A 15,098-nucleotide genomic window follows, 5' to 3' on the forward strand; every position below is an offset into this window, starting at 1 on the left:
CAATCCCACCACTACCAGATTCTCAACGCTCCCCAAACTCGACTACGTTGACAGAAACATAAGCGGGATGAATTTAGGGTTCGACCCCGCCAAGTCTCCTCATTACAAAGTCGTTTGTGTGATTGGACTGAGTCCGGTTCAATATCAGATTGAGCTCTACTCTTCCGAGAGAGGTCCATGGAGGAAACACGGCCAGCCTTTCGTCCTCACCACAGGAGCTCAGTTCAACTTCGAAAATGGAGTATATTGGAATGGAGCAATCCACTGGCTGAACATCGGAGATGGCGATTCTTTGTTCTTCAATCTTGAAAACGAGACAACCGGCTCCTTTCCGACGCTTCCCAAGCAACCGTGGGACGTGAGGGGCAGTGTCTACTTCGGGGAGTCGTGTGATCACCTGCACTACATGGAGATGCCTAGAAGGCAAGCTGAGTTTGATGTTTACGAGATGAAAAGGGATTACTCGGAGTGGTTTGTGAAGTACAAGGTCGATATGAGAGGCGCTGTTGCTTCTTATCCGGAGATGATACAAGAGAAATACGATGCCGAGGATGTGGATGTCTATGTGATCTCTTTTTTGAGTGTTATCCGGGGTGAGCTAGAGGAGGACTCATTCTTTGTGTTCCACATTCCGGGGAGGGTGGTGCGGTTCGATCTTGCTTGCCGGACTTTCCGAACAATACATGTATTCCGAGATGCTGAGGATGAAGTGAGGAACAAAAGTTTGAGATATTGGGAAACAAGTGCCATTCAACACATTCAGTCCCTCTCTTGTGTTTAGTTCTTGGGGAATCACTCCACTCCACTATTTCCTCCTCCACTTCTCACATCATTGCTGTCTTTCCATGATCCTCCCACCACCAATCCACCTGTGTACGAATGTTAAAGTTTCATCATTTCTTTTTCACAAGTAAAGCTAAGTTCCATGAGTTCATTGTTATTCTCTTACAATTAAGCTGATGAGATTTCATTGTTATTCTCTTAAGGGGTGTTGGTTTGCAAGATTGTATCCATGATTAAATTTGTAACGTGCTTGGTTCATTAGATTCAACCCCACAACTCAATCCTAGATGGATAATCATGGGATAATTAGTCATAGCTAACCCCATATGACTAAAATAATTTCACAACTCAATCCTAGATTGTATCTTGTACTATCATTTTTTCTTGGAAACTGAACACCACCTTATAGTCCTCAAAATCTGCCACAGGAAGCCATCATACCATAAAGCAAATCAGACCAGCAAGGATTAGATTAGAATTAGCTTGGATTCATAAAAAATACTATACTAAGATTGGATTAGAAAGTTGGGAGATCTTAAAAGTAGTGACTGATTCAATTTGAGGTGGTTCATACTTCATACTTCATACTTCATAGTATCATATGGAAAGAGCTAGAATTGCATAAAAAGGAATCTGGTAACCTAGATGCTATATCATCTAAAATTGTTCAAGGTGTTCAATTAAATGAAGCAAAATGTAGAAAAAAAACTAAAAGTATGAGGGAAAAAATAAAGTATGAAAGTGAAAATGTCTTTTTGAAAACAGAAAAATAATTCAATTATCTCAAAAACACACTTAATTAACATAGGGGTAGTATATTAATAAGACTAGACACATGTCTCAAATTGTTGGGCGAATGACAAATTGGAGACGAGCCGCTTGCAACATGTCCTCATTCCATCCCATCCATCGAGAATGTGACGAGCAATATGCATTGTTAATAGTGTCGGAGGAGTTCGGTTTGCAAGATTGTATCCCGTATTAAATATATAGCGTGTTTGTTTCATGAGATTCAGCCTCACAACTCAATCCTAGATGAATAACCATGGGATAATTAGTCATAGCATTGTATCTTGGTATTATTATCTTGAAAACCAAACACCATCTTAATATACTAAATATTTTTTCTTAAGTTTGTTAACCAAAAGATACGACTCAAATTAACAATGTATTACTCTTTCGTTCTATGATAGTTGAATCATTTCATTTTCTGCAATCGTTTTAGAAAAATGATACGTCCGTCGGTAGGAGTCTCGGTCACTTTTAGAGCATACTTAACGCTATGGGACGGGCTGCAAATCGCGAGTCCCGGCCCGGCTCAGGTGTTAGACGGTGGTGAGTCACGGCCTAGGACGGTCCCGAGGACGCGGTACCTGGCCGCTCCCGGGGTCCGGCCCGGCACAGGGTTAGCCGTGTCGGTGACGCAGATCGTGAGTCCCGGCCCACCGTTGGATGTCTTTGGGCCGCAAGTCTCCTATTTTTAATTTTTTTGCTGTTGGAATTTAAGTCCTTGAAGAAATAGAAGAAGAAATGGAGAGGAAGAAGACTAGAGGAAGATGGAGAGAAGTGTTGGGAATTGAGAGTATAAATTATGATTATAATTTTATATTCGGAAGTGGGTAGTGGAGTATAATTATAATTTTATATTAGGAATTGGGGCGTGGTAAAATTAAAATTGAAATTTATAATTTATAATTTATAATTTATAATTTTCTCTGATCAATTTATTTTTTTAATTTCTAGATTATAATTTTTAATTTTTACAAGTAAAATAGGTTAAAATTTGTCAATTTTGTAATTTAATAGTTGTGGCCTGCGGGGTTAATGAAGTTGTGGCCTAGGACTCAAATTTAGGGAAATGATGACGTGGAGGGGACTTGCGGCCCGGATTTGGGATGGGGTTAAGGATGCCCTTATATACTCCTTGCGTCCCCAAAAAATATACGCTTTAAGTTCGGCACAGGTTTTAAGGCAAAATAAAGTAAAAAAGAGGTAGAGAAAAAAAAAATTAAAGTACTGTATTATTAGTGAGAAATGGGTCCCATCTCAATAGAGAGAAAAAAAATTCTATATTAGAAAGTGCATATTCTTGTGGGATGGAGGAAGTATTAATTTTATAATAAAATGTGAGTATGAATGAGTTAGCGGAATATAGAGTCCACTATAAAAAATGATAAAAAAATAAAATGAAATAAATTTTGTGGGACGGACAAAAATGGAAAAATGTGACAAACTTTTAAGGATGTAGGGAGTATTATTTTTATAAAATAAGTGCAAAAATGACCGAGACTCGTAATAGCAAAGGAAGGAAATAATAAATAGTTAAAGTGAATAAAAAGTAAACCAGTAGGGAGAACAAGATAGATAGGAATCTTATACATAGTAGTACTTATTATTTGGTCCAATGCCCAAAATGAAATGAAATGGGTTTGTCACAAATTTGAACGTAGAAGTAAAACCGAGGCAATAGATTTGGATAAAATATGAGTTAAATATATAGTAGTCCATATTTATAAATTTGGAAAAGTTCTCGACGTCCCTAAAAAATCTAAACTGTTTATCATCACCTCATCACATAAATAGAGATAAGCATGCGCAGGTTGGGCGGCGGCGGCAGACATATGGGCGGCGGCACCATCAGATCCCTCCAAAGGGCCATCAGTGCAAAGACAGGAGGAACAGCCAAGAAGCTGCGGCCCACTTCTCCCAACACCGCTCTAACTCTTTCATCTCCATCGACGCTCAGTCTTCCGCCACCGCAAGCTGTTTCTGCGGCGGCCGACTGGGAGTATGTTACTAGGACTGATGAAGATGAGACGGCGGCGCGTGCTTTCTACGATGATTATGTGTTTCATTCTGTTCCATCTGCTGATGAAGTTCATCATGCTGTTTCTGCACTTCAGCTGTCAGTTCTTTCTTTTCTCCTTTCATGGAAACTAGAAATGGGATAAACAAATTAAACTAGTATTTTTTTGTGGATGCTTAGAAGTTGGCACTCATGCATTGATTCATTTAACATTTTTACTCATTCGATTTGTCATGAGTCTTCATACTTGAATTACTTTATATTCATAATCATGTGATGAAAGTTTTAAGTTTTTGTTATAGACTGAAACCAATACAAATTGTTCCAAATACACTCGTGTTTTAGGATGAATTTTCTTGTTTGGTCTCATGATCAAAGCCAACTTGTCGTCGTCTTTTGGGATGAGTTAAGTTATCAAAACAAACTGAATTTGCAACAATTTTGATTGAAGTTTATTACTATATCCCAGGGCCCTTGGTTCCAGCTCTCCAACACAAGAATGTGATGAAATTGAGTGGTTTGAGCCCTCACACAACCACTACTCTACCAAAGAGATGCAGCGTCGTCCGAGCAACGATGTGGTGAACAATGCCTTCCATTTATTGGAGACTGAGCCTTGTGTGCAGAGAATGGTTGTCTCCTTATCCTCTGATAAGGCCGTCTGGGACGCGGTCATGAACAACGAGGTCGTGAAGGAGCTTCGAGGATCAATGCATCGAGGTTTGTCTACTCTTGCTACTTAAAGAGGATGTGATGTGTTCTTTTTTTGCTTTGTGTTGGTGAGTAGCGTGTTATCGTTCTCTTTTGGTTTTAGTTGGTAGCTTGGTCTCGGAGAGCTCAGGTGGCCCGAGTGGGGACGGAGACGGAAACATGATCAGTTGGGTTGTCAAGTTTGCCAAGGCCAAAATCATGCAAGTGATGGACCTCATCACAAAGCTTGTGGGTGATGTTTTTAAGGGGGGCAAGAAAGGAGATGATGGGTTGGATGAGAAAGTGAAGAGCTCGTTGTTGCTATCGATCCTGGTGCTAGCCGTGGTAGTCCTGGCTCGAGCCAAGACCGGCTAAAGCCTGATCACAATTTGCTGACTTGACTCCTGTCTCAACCACAAACTTGTTTTTCAGTTTGTCTAGATATTGCATCTTTTCTCATTTGATATTGTTTTGGTGCTATCTTTAGTGTTGGAAGAGGAAATAAAAAGTTTGATCTTACTTTTAAAATAATTTGGTCTCCTACCATAGATTCTTGACCCTTGAATATGTATTCCCTCCCTCCGTCCATGATTAAGAGTTCATTTTCAGCACGGTTTAGGAAATATGAACAAATATGAATTGAAATAATTAATACTCAAATTTTAAATCCAATTTAGTATAATGAAGGAATGAAATGAGTTGGTGAAATGAAAGAGGTAGCTTGACCAAAATGATAAAATGAAACTCGTATCAACGGATGTATGATATAATGGGACATCTTTGGACACTACAAATGCTTGAATCTTCATTGGAACTGTCCAATTCTAATTGAATCGGAAGATTATTGGATTTGCATAAAGGGATATTCAAATGCTTAAATACACATACAATTACACCAATTGATAAACTAGAATCAATGAGCTTGTGTAACATCACATTTTGTATGATTAGGTCAAATTAAATCAACAATGCAAATAAACTCTCCCCGTAAGTAGGATAACCATGCTTGTATTTATGTGCCAAAAAGACTAGAAAATAGACTTCTTATTTAGCTTTTCTCAGCTTTATTTTCCGGTCAATAACACCAAAACAAACATCATTCGATACAATCGAGACCGATATTCCTCTTAGATGCAACGCAAACTTCTAACCAAATCTGTCTACCACCTCTTCATTTAGCACCACAGGTATCTTCGTCCTACATCCATTCACATTCCAAGCCATCGAGCAACCTAACAACTTATGCTATATCCTTTTCTACTATAGGTCAAAAAGCAAAAAGACTAGACTCAGTGCAAAAACTCATAAGCATTAGGCGAGGACCAACTCAAACACATGAATGATTATCCCAGCACAACGACACCACCTGCCATACATGAACTACGAAAAGGCATCAGAAAGCATTAGAAGAGAACGGATCAGACATGTTCAGAATGAAAACATTCAGATTAGCCATACCATCTGACCTCATAATCCAAGGTGTACCTCACCTTGATTTAGATTAGTAGAGACAAGCATCACCCTGGTTTCACAGTTGAGAGCTACAAACACTAGAAATAGTAGTAACAGCAAGCAATAGGTACACCACATCAAAACCAGAGGGCGTTAGAACGAGACAAAGTAGATAAGAACACAACCAAATGTTAGATAGTTGATATAGACCCAGCAGACAGACAAAGAATTCAAACATATAATCTTAGGAAATATAAGAAATTCAGACACTCTAAAATATGAATGCAGATATATCCGTCTGAATAGAAATGATCCTACAAGGTGAGATTTCAACAGACAAATATGTGAATTGATCCTGTAACACACGGCTGAATGGCTGCACTTCATGGAAACTCTCTGCAAATGTAACAGTACAGCAAGGTTATGTGAGTCACAAACTTCCAACAAGTAAATCAGGATGAGAAGTGCTCCAACAAACAGCCTGTAAAGATATTACATAACGACAAAGAAACACGTGTTATTATTCGTTAATAAATCAAAATGAGATATATAAAATTAAAAACATGCATGGTCAGAAATTAAACAGAGCAGTAGGACCAAAAGAAGACAATTCTCCAAGAAACAGTAGAGAAGTTTCCATTGGATACATAGAAAGTTGTATCATGAGGCCAATCTGCAGAGACTAACAAAGCATTTTATGTGAGGATAAACCAATACGTAATCCAAAATGCATATGAGCTTTGTAACTAATACAATAGTTTCCTATCGACAAGATTATGACTTAAGGACAGAAGAAAACCTACCCCAAGCACCAGGTAAGAAGAAAACCTTCCTGCCCAAGCAGACAATCTGCCAATTCACTAAGATAACTCTGATAACTGGTGACTAAAATCCTATGACTTAAATAACTAAAGCAAGACTCATAACCTCCAGAAAAATCTCCCAGTCCATCCCTTCACAATCTTACCACAACTACAACTAAATACAAAAGGTAAAAGAAATAAGATAATATAGGAGATCCTCCACTTTCTTGTAATTAAGAAACCCACACGGGTGACAGGTCACATAGACAAATAATAATTAGCAACAACAAAAATGAAATAACCCTGGAAAATATCTCTAATATAAAGGGTTATTTTATTACTATAGGGCCATCAGTGTGATGTCTAAAAAAGAAATGAAATCCAGGATCTTCTTATTGCTCTGAAATGTATCTTGGCCACAAGTACACTGCATTTTTCAATCAATACTAAATTTGTTCTTGAGAAATACTGCAAACATATTTTTTAACATAGTAGTATTTCCTATATCATTGCGTAAACAAACAACTATTAAAAGTTCAATATAACTCCAAGTACCATTTTTATAACACATGTCTCATCCCATTTTATCGACTCAGAAATTTTCTCCACGTTATAATCATGCACCTGCAGTCCTCTATGCCAATATCAAAATATAAAACACAATATTCTACTGCAACCCCATAACTGTGTGATATTAGATATATGGATGAGCCAAAAAACTGGGTAAATTAAGTGATATGCCAGCAAATATCATAACTTTTAATAGTAGAGAGAAAAATAAGAGGATAATGATTACCTCATCAAGAAAGCCATCTTTGGAAAATTCTCTCATTATTTCATTTCTGCCATGAACTTCTCATATTCAGAATCTGTGCTGTAGTCATTTTTCTCAGCCGATGGTGGTGGAGGAGGCACAGATGGATTCGAGGACCACGGAATATTACTCAAGCCTTGAGAAGGGTCCCCAGAAGACTGAGGTGCAGCAGGAGGGGGTGGCGGAACAGCACCATAATGAGGTGGATAGCTATATGGAGGCATTGGGTAAGGAACCTGGGGATTTGGCAGTAACATTGAAGAAACAGAAACTCCATAGGCATAAGTTGGAACAGGAGCACTACTCTGAGATTGTACTCCTGGAGGGTAACTTTGCTGTGAGTCGGTGGAAGAGACAGCCTGAGTCTGGACATCAGAGGAACCTGGAGGCATTGGAGGCGGAGGATATTGCATTCCATATTGATGAACTGCTTGACCTGGAACTGGAGGGTACGTTGTCGATCCTGGTGGTGGAGGAGGATACGGGGAATATGAAGGAGGTGGCGGAGGTCCCCAAGGAACTGGTGCCCCAGGATAGATGCCAGGTGGTGCACTTCCAATGGGACCACCAGCATTGTACTGCTGGGAGGGGTAGGCACCGATAGGCTGATTTGGAGTAGGATATGCTGACATAGGTGGAGCAGGAGGACCTGGAGGCACTGTGGGCTGAGGTAGTTTACCCGCGATTCGCACAGCAATTGTTCTCCCATCTAACCTGTGTCCATTCATGCTTGCAATCGCATTATTTGCCTGCTGAACATCCGCATACTTCACAAAGCCATAACCCTTGCTCAAACCAGACACGCGGTCTTTTATAACTTTAGCCATCACAATTTCACCAAAGGGAGAAAACAAACTGATCAAACCATCATCCTCCAGAGTGGGAGGCAAATAACCTATGTATAAGTTGGTCTCATCGAATTCTTTTGGCTTGATCAGTGTTGATCCAAGACTAGCTTGTGTGGTGTTACTCACTGAGTCGGTAGAACTTGCCCAAGGAGGATTCATACCTGAACCCCCGGGAAGTGCAAGCGTTGCAGAGCTCGACTTGTTTGAAGACTCTGGACCAGTTCCTCCAAGTTCTGCCAGGAAGTTCTGATACTCATCATCCATTTTCTTGCCAGTAGTATTCTTCACCGGGCAATCAATAGTAGGATGCCCACCATCACCGCAAATCTTACACAAAACATCACTCTTGAAAGTTGAAGTCCGAGAAGGACACGCATACTGTCGATGGCCAGGCTCCCCACACAACCTACAATACTCCTCATCTCTAATAGTACCATTCAACGCAGCAAGCTCCCTAAGTTGCTGCCTCTTGTGCTCATTAAGAACCTCGTCAACTGGCTGCAGGAGTTTCTCAACCATACCCGCAGCAGCATCAAGAGCATCCTGAGTGTCAGCCTCCACCAGCACATGCAAATCCTCATTTTCTGAGGGATCAGGCTTCAAATCCCTTTTCTGCTGCAACCTACCTTCCTTCACCGACCCTTTGCCCCGGATAACAATCTTGGCACCAGTCTCCCTTTCCATCCTCTTCTGAGTGTTTCCTCTCGGACCAATAATCAACCCAATAAAATTATACCCCGGATACTCTTTCATTGGTATGTATAGCTTCTTATAAAGCTTAGGCGGCCTATAATCCGCAGGGGGCTTAAACGCAGGATTCTTCTTAATAATCTGTGATATAATCTCTTGCCTCTCCCTATTCAACTTCTCTCTAGCACGATACTCCCTAGTATTAATCCTGACTCCCATGTTATCATAAATAGGTTCGGGGGAGGGCGACCTAGCACCCTCGGGCCGATCATCCAATAGCAAACCCGATTGCAACTTACGACTAATCTCAAGCAACCTACTGTTCAAAGATTGGATCTCGGGATCGAATTCAATACCTCCAGCGAAGTCCTTGATGAAATCAGGCAGCTGGATCACCGGCTTTGGCTCGTCATCTGCCCACCTCGACTTCCGCTTCCGCCCACCCGCTCCCGAATTTCCATCCTCTATCGAAAGCTAGATTAAAGATTAGTGTAGTTTATTTCTTTTTTGCATAGACTCTGATGAAACCATGTTACATCTTGTTTAACTAGACAATTGGAGATGAAGTCAGACCTGTGAAATTCCCTTTGGTTGTGAGCACATGGCCCTTCAAGGAAGCTGTTAGAGCAGCATGGAGGACTGCAGAGAGTGGGCTTTCGGCGATTGATGCAGTCGTAGAAGGCTGCTCTGCATGTGAGCTACTGAGATGCGATGGTACAGGTTAGGATCCGGATATGCCACATGCACGTTCCTTTCCATTTCATTTAACTGCATTTATCGATTTCACAGAATGGTGAAGGTTACATTTGCAGTTGCCAAAAGTGCAAAACTATTTCACTTTGAAAGATATGGAATTCTTGTTCATTGATACTCTGGGGGGGGGGGGGTGGATTTACTTTGAGTAATAGGATACTAGGATGGATTGATAAAATTAATCCATTAATTTTGAGCTTGTTTGACCATCTTATCGTTCAATTAGTCAATCCTACTATATTTTATCAATCTGTGCGAGGCTCAAAGTAAGCACTCCCGTAGTTCTTTCTTCAAATATTTGAGTATTGAGTTTTCCTGATTTTCATTACTATTTAGCCGTTAAGAAGAGATGGCTTTACTTTCATTTACGTTACGTCTTGGGGATTCAGAACTGTAGTTTGTCTTCCTTTCCAATCACTAGGATTTCCACCTCTGTCATTGATTTTGTCTGCTCCTCGATTTATTATTCAAAAAGGGTGGAGAAGGACCTTTATGAGTGGATGCCTCTCTAATACTACATTACTACCTCTTTATTGTAATACTTGGTCACTGTTTATGCATGAAAACTGGTTTACATTTCATGGAAAGACATTATTAATTAGACTGTCATTTCTAATTAGAGTGTGATCTGCATTAATAGGTTTTTCTTTTTGGTTACCTGAAGTGATGATAAAAGTAACAGTTATGGAGATTCTGTGTGTGTGTCTTACTTATCCAATGCAAGGTGTGCAAAGGGGTAGTCCTACTTCTGTAGACTCGCACAAACTTCTTACATGTATCCCATTGTAATCTTGCAATTTGACCCATAACCTTTGCAGTTTTTCATAATTGTGCCCTGATGGCCGGAATTTGAGCCTGTTCGTTGTGGCACTGTAGCCCTTTTGCCTAGGTGGTATGGTTTCCTCCATTCTTATTCCCCCTCTCTCACTTTCTTTCCCTCATCCGTCTCTCTAGTTTCCCGGAACCGAATCCTAGCCTCCTCCTTAAAAACTCGAGTTACCACTTGCTGCCACGATGCAGCCGCCACCACTTCCGCAACCGTCTTCTCCTCCAGAAACAAACAAGACTCACTAAAATCACAGGACTCCCCTCTTCTTTTCCCCACTTCTCTGTTGAATCCAATCTACATATATAATCGCCACTGCAGGAGATTCCTCCACCGCAGCAAAAAGCTACCTCTCTTTGACTGGTATTCGTATCTTGATTTTTTTAAATGGACGTTCTTTGTCCATGTATCATGTTCGTATTCCATTCTTGTGAACTATTTTTCTGTTGTTAATTAAGCGGATAAAAACGTCATTATTGGAGAAATCAAAATAGAATTATTTCTGTTCAGTTTTGTAGCTAAATAGCATTTACAAGGTGGCAATTTAGTTGACCACACTAAATAATATTTTACAAGTTTTGATTAATTCTATGATGGTATATTATAGTATCATCAACTCAATGTTTTACAAATGCTTATTTTTTGAACAGTTGGTCCTGGTGGAAGCCCAGATGAGAATGGAGAAACTACAATTGATGCGATGGTCATGAATGGGGTATGAATATTTAACGTTCCTTATATAGCTGAATATTTTTGTTGAGCAGAGCCACACAAGGTGCTTAATTGATTTGTTATACTTTGCATATGCTAAGATATGAATAGGTGACAATGGAGGTTGGAGCAGTTGCTGCAATGCGGTATGTCAGTGATGGCATCAAAGCTGCTAGATTAGTAATGCAGCATACAGAACACACTTTGCTTGTCGGAGAGCAAGCATCAAGATTTGCAATATCTATGGGTCTTCCTGGCCCCACTAACCTAAGCTCTGAAGAATCTATAGAGAAGTGGGTTAATTGGAAAAAGAATAGTTGCCAGCCAAATTTTCGGAAAGAATGTGCTGCCAGTTAATGACTGTGTCCATATCATCTGAATAGTACCACGAACCTGGGTGAGAAATTTTTCTCGAACAATGAGAGGGTTGGTCTTGATGCATCTAGGCCAAACCATTTTGGTCTCCATAACCATGATACAATAGCAATGGCTGTTATTGACAAAGTAAGCTGCTGTTCTCTTAGTGAAAATTCTATACAGAATCCCCTTTAAGATATATATTGCTTTTGCAGAAAGGACTTATAGCTGTTGGTACCTCAACGAATGGTGCCACCTTTAAGATCCCTGGCAGGTTATAACAGTATTGATTTACATTATTTTTTAACTACAGTATTATTGATAAGTCTAGCATTGACGTTGTCACCATCTTTATCATCTAATGACTATATGAACGTTTCTTAGCAGTCCTACTTTACCCATTCACTGTCATAGTCCTGCCTTCACTCATTCATTGGTATACTAATTATTTGGTTGATATATTCAAGATTTCACAGTTCTTGAAAATGAGATGAAAAATGTTGAAATGAGACTAGATCTTGGTAACTAATATCAAACTTTGTATTCATGTGTCTTGCCACACTTCTAGCGCACATTTACACCTTTACTGCGAATATAAACCTAAAGTCCCTATTAGCAAGTCCGTCCTATTTATCGAGCCATCTGTACACTTGGAGATTTATATGCTCTATATGTTTTCTTGCTTGTAGGGTTGGTGATGGACCTATTGCCGGTTCTTCTGCATATGCTGACACAGAAGTAGGAGCTTGTGGGGCAAGTGGCGATGGTGATATCATGATGCGCTTTCTCCTTGGTACGGTATACTGTCTATCTTTATTTGCCATCTCCGCAGGGATAGATTATGTTGATGGTATATATGAGTTGGTATTTAAAGAATTACTCCACATGATCAAACAAGCTCAAAATTATTCAATCCATCAAAGCATGTGGTAAACATGCCATAAGTTGATACACACATTCTAAATTGTGTATATTAGGTTTATGCTCTGGAGTAAACCTGTAAACCCTCTCACAATGGTTTAGCTAAACCATCTTACCCTATTCTTGTAGCTATCAAGTCGTGGAGAGTATGAGGCTAGGCATGGAACCTAAGCTTGCTGCTGAAGACGCCATTGCAAGAATTGCAAGGAAATACCCTCATTTTGTCGGAGGCGTTTTTGCAGTCGACAAGAATGGCATCCATGCAGGTGCATGCCATGGTTGGACATTTCAGTACTCAGTGAGGAGCCCTGACATCGCTGATGTGCTGGTTTATACCGTAAACCCAGTAAAATCAACAGCTTGATGCAGTCTTTCATGGCTCATACTTTCTTCTTATCACCTGCACACCTCAGAAATACTCCATATGTTTTGATGGATTGCCTCTGAATGTTATGAGATGCTGCACTTATCTATTGCTTGAAATATCTTTTCTCAACCATTATCTTGTTTGTCTCTGTTTATGACTCAATATAAGTCCACTTTTAGTTTCCTATGTAATACTTCATGACAAATTAGATTCTTGCAAGCTTCATAGCCACTCGACTCATTTAATTAAGTTAAAATTGAAATTTATTAGGAAGACTTTGTATAGGGTAGTAGTGATTGATTAGATATCCTTAATTCTTTTTCTAGTGTTGATAACCAGAGATGTCAATATATTCTGAAACCCGGTTGGCTAGAGGATTATATTATGATTGCGAATTTATAGTTTGGAAAAAAAAATCACTTTGAATGGTCTGTAATTAAAAGCCCAATAACTTGATAGGGGTAACCCTCTGAATTAAAAAATTTCTCATTATTTGATTTTCAAAATTGATCACTTTATTCTTTAATGTTTGTTGAGGCGTGACAATGCATGCAGTCTTGTGTAGTTTGTAAGCAATCTCCTTACCAACTTTTGTGAAACAAAAATTAGTTGCAAGAGTGATGATGATATAATTGAAAAGTTGAAATTTTGAATTTTACCCACTCACAAAATTGTATGCGCACTCACGTTGGGGTTGTTGTTATGTGCATTGATGTTTTTTATAAATAAAATATCAAAAGTAACAACCTCTCATGCCAAGTTATTAGGGTGAATTACATTGGAAGAGCATTTAATTCCTCAGTGGAATTTAGATTTTTTTACTAAGATTATGTGAATTTAATTAAGTAGGAGTGATGAGTGATTGGAGTGATGGGTTGTCTTCCAAATTGGCAAACCACACAAGTCATTGGTAATAATAGGGCTTGAGAGTGAATTTGGGAGATTATGATTGAAGTTTTGGACTTTAGGTTTCTATTACGGAAAAACATAATCATAAAAAATCGCATACAATGTAAAAGACTTCAATCTTCTAAAACACCATAATGAGCTTTTTTGTTTTCAACTTTATCTTTTATGGGCTGCTGTGGCGGTGGACATTATTTCATTTTCATCTTTTCTTTTCCTCTTTTTTTACCATTTAGACATCAGAATTACCGTTCTTAGACTTATGCTAATATTATTCAAACAATTGCAGAGTTTTGATGATAAAGGACTCATGTTTTTGTTTAATTTCCTTTTATGGTAAAACAACATTGTATTAAATTGTTAATCTTGTTTTATCCAATGGTGCCATCGCCCATCAATAACTAACTTTGGAGATATTTTAAAGATATTGGTTAATTAATTAATTGTAGCGATTTATAAATAACTGACAATATTCATATTGCTTTAATTTCAATTTGAATTCCTGGTTATGGGCCTTATAAAAAAACATGAATGTGTGTGTGTTGGTGTTATAGAGAATGAATTAACATCAAAAATCAAAATCATATCCTCAGCACTAATTTTTTCTTTTCCTTTTTTTTTAACTTAAATTTTAAAAAACTCATCAACCCTACCTTATTTGTTCATGGTCTTAATTATAAGCAATATTAAATTATCAACTCTACTGCAGTATATTCTTTTTAGAATCACATATATATAGATACTCATATAACACGTAGACTAAATTTGAACTTAAGATCTCTAACTACGGAAGATTTTGTATCATCTTCATTTCAATTTAATTTAAGCCTCGTCGGTAACTCAAGTACTCAACTATATCTTGTTATTTAACCCCCTAATTTATAATTTCTCCAACTTTTCATATTTACTCAATCAATTACTCAAAAGCTTTGATAACTAATAGGCTATTGAAATATTGCTCCTTATAAATTATTGAAACAATTTATTCAACAAATGTATGTTACACTTGGAAGAGTGGATGATGGGATTTCGACATCGCAAACTAAAGCTTCTTTATTTACAAAAAGGAAATGATATGATCTAACATGTAATGATAAAAACGGGACCCTTTTGAAAATTGCTTTTGCCATTTTCCTAAAATCTTCTTATCTTGAGAGAGGTTTCAAGAGAGTGATTATTATAAATAGACCGCATAGGATCCACTAATTGTCCTCTTTTATGATTACTATAATTAAAATTCAAAAAGGGTATGGACCTGTGATTCAGTCACTAACTACCTGCTAATCATTATCCATCATCCCAACCCATAAATTTTGGACTGCTCCTCTTCTTTAGATTTATATTCCCAAATAGTAATTAATTATTTTGGTG

General features: G+C 38.5%; 3 protein-coding genes across 3 annotated transcripts; 2 read left to right on the top strand and 1 right to left on the bottom strand.

Moving 5' to 3' along the window:
* Window positions 1-3,343: 3,343 nt before the first annotated feature.
* Window positions 3,344-4,810, top strand: LOC125211492. The gene is made up of 3 exons (XM_048111318.1): window positions 3,344-3,688; window positions 4,059-4,309; window positions 4,404-4,810. Exons 1-3 carry the CDS (start codon window positions 3,375-3,377, stop codon window positions 4,652-4,654), a joined length of 816 nt encoding a protein of 271 aa, XP_047967275.1. The 5' UTR covers window positions 3,344-3,374; the 3' UTR covers window positions 4,655-4,810.
* A 498-nt stretch (window positions 4,811-5,308) lies between these two features.
* Window positions 5,309-9,354, bottom strand: LOC125209893 (splicing factor-like protein 1; the record flags this gene model as incomplete). Its single annotated transcript, XM_048109467.1, has 2 exons — window positions 5,309-6,212; window positions 7,331-9,354. A coding segment is annotated over one exon (1,989 nt), but the record flags the coding sequence as incomplete, so codon positions are not given.
* Window positions 9,355-9,437: 83 nt separating this feature from the next.
* On the top strand, window positions 9,438-12,818 carry LOC125209895 (probable isoaspartyl peptidase/L-asparaginase 3; the record flags this gene model as incomplete). Its single annotated transcript, XM_048109470.1, is given in 6 exon segments — window positions 9,438-9,606; window positions 11,116-11,180; window positions 11,288-11,680; window positions 11,749-11,807; window positions 12,223-12,326; window positions 12,584-12,818. Coding segments are annotated over 6 exon segments (813 nt in total), but the record flags the coding sequence as incomplete, so codon positions are not given.
* Between the last annotated feature and the right edge of the window lie 2,280 nt (window positions 12,819-15,098).

The sequence above is a fragment of the Salvia hispanica genome, chromosome 3, assembly GCF_023119035.1.
Source record: "Salvia hispanica cultivar TCC Black 2014 chromosome 3, UniMelb_Shisp_WGS_1.0, whole genome shotgun sequence".
Classification (NCBI taxonomy): Eukaryota; Viridiplantae; Streptophyta; class Magnoliopsida; order Lamiales; family Lamiaceae; genus Salvia; species Salvia hispanica.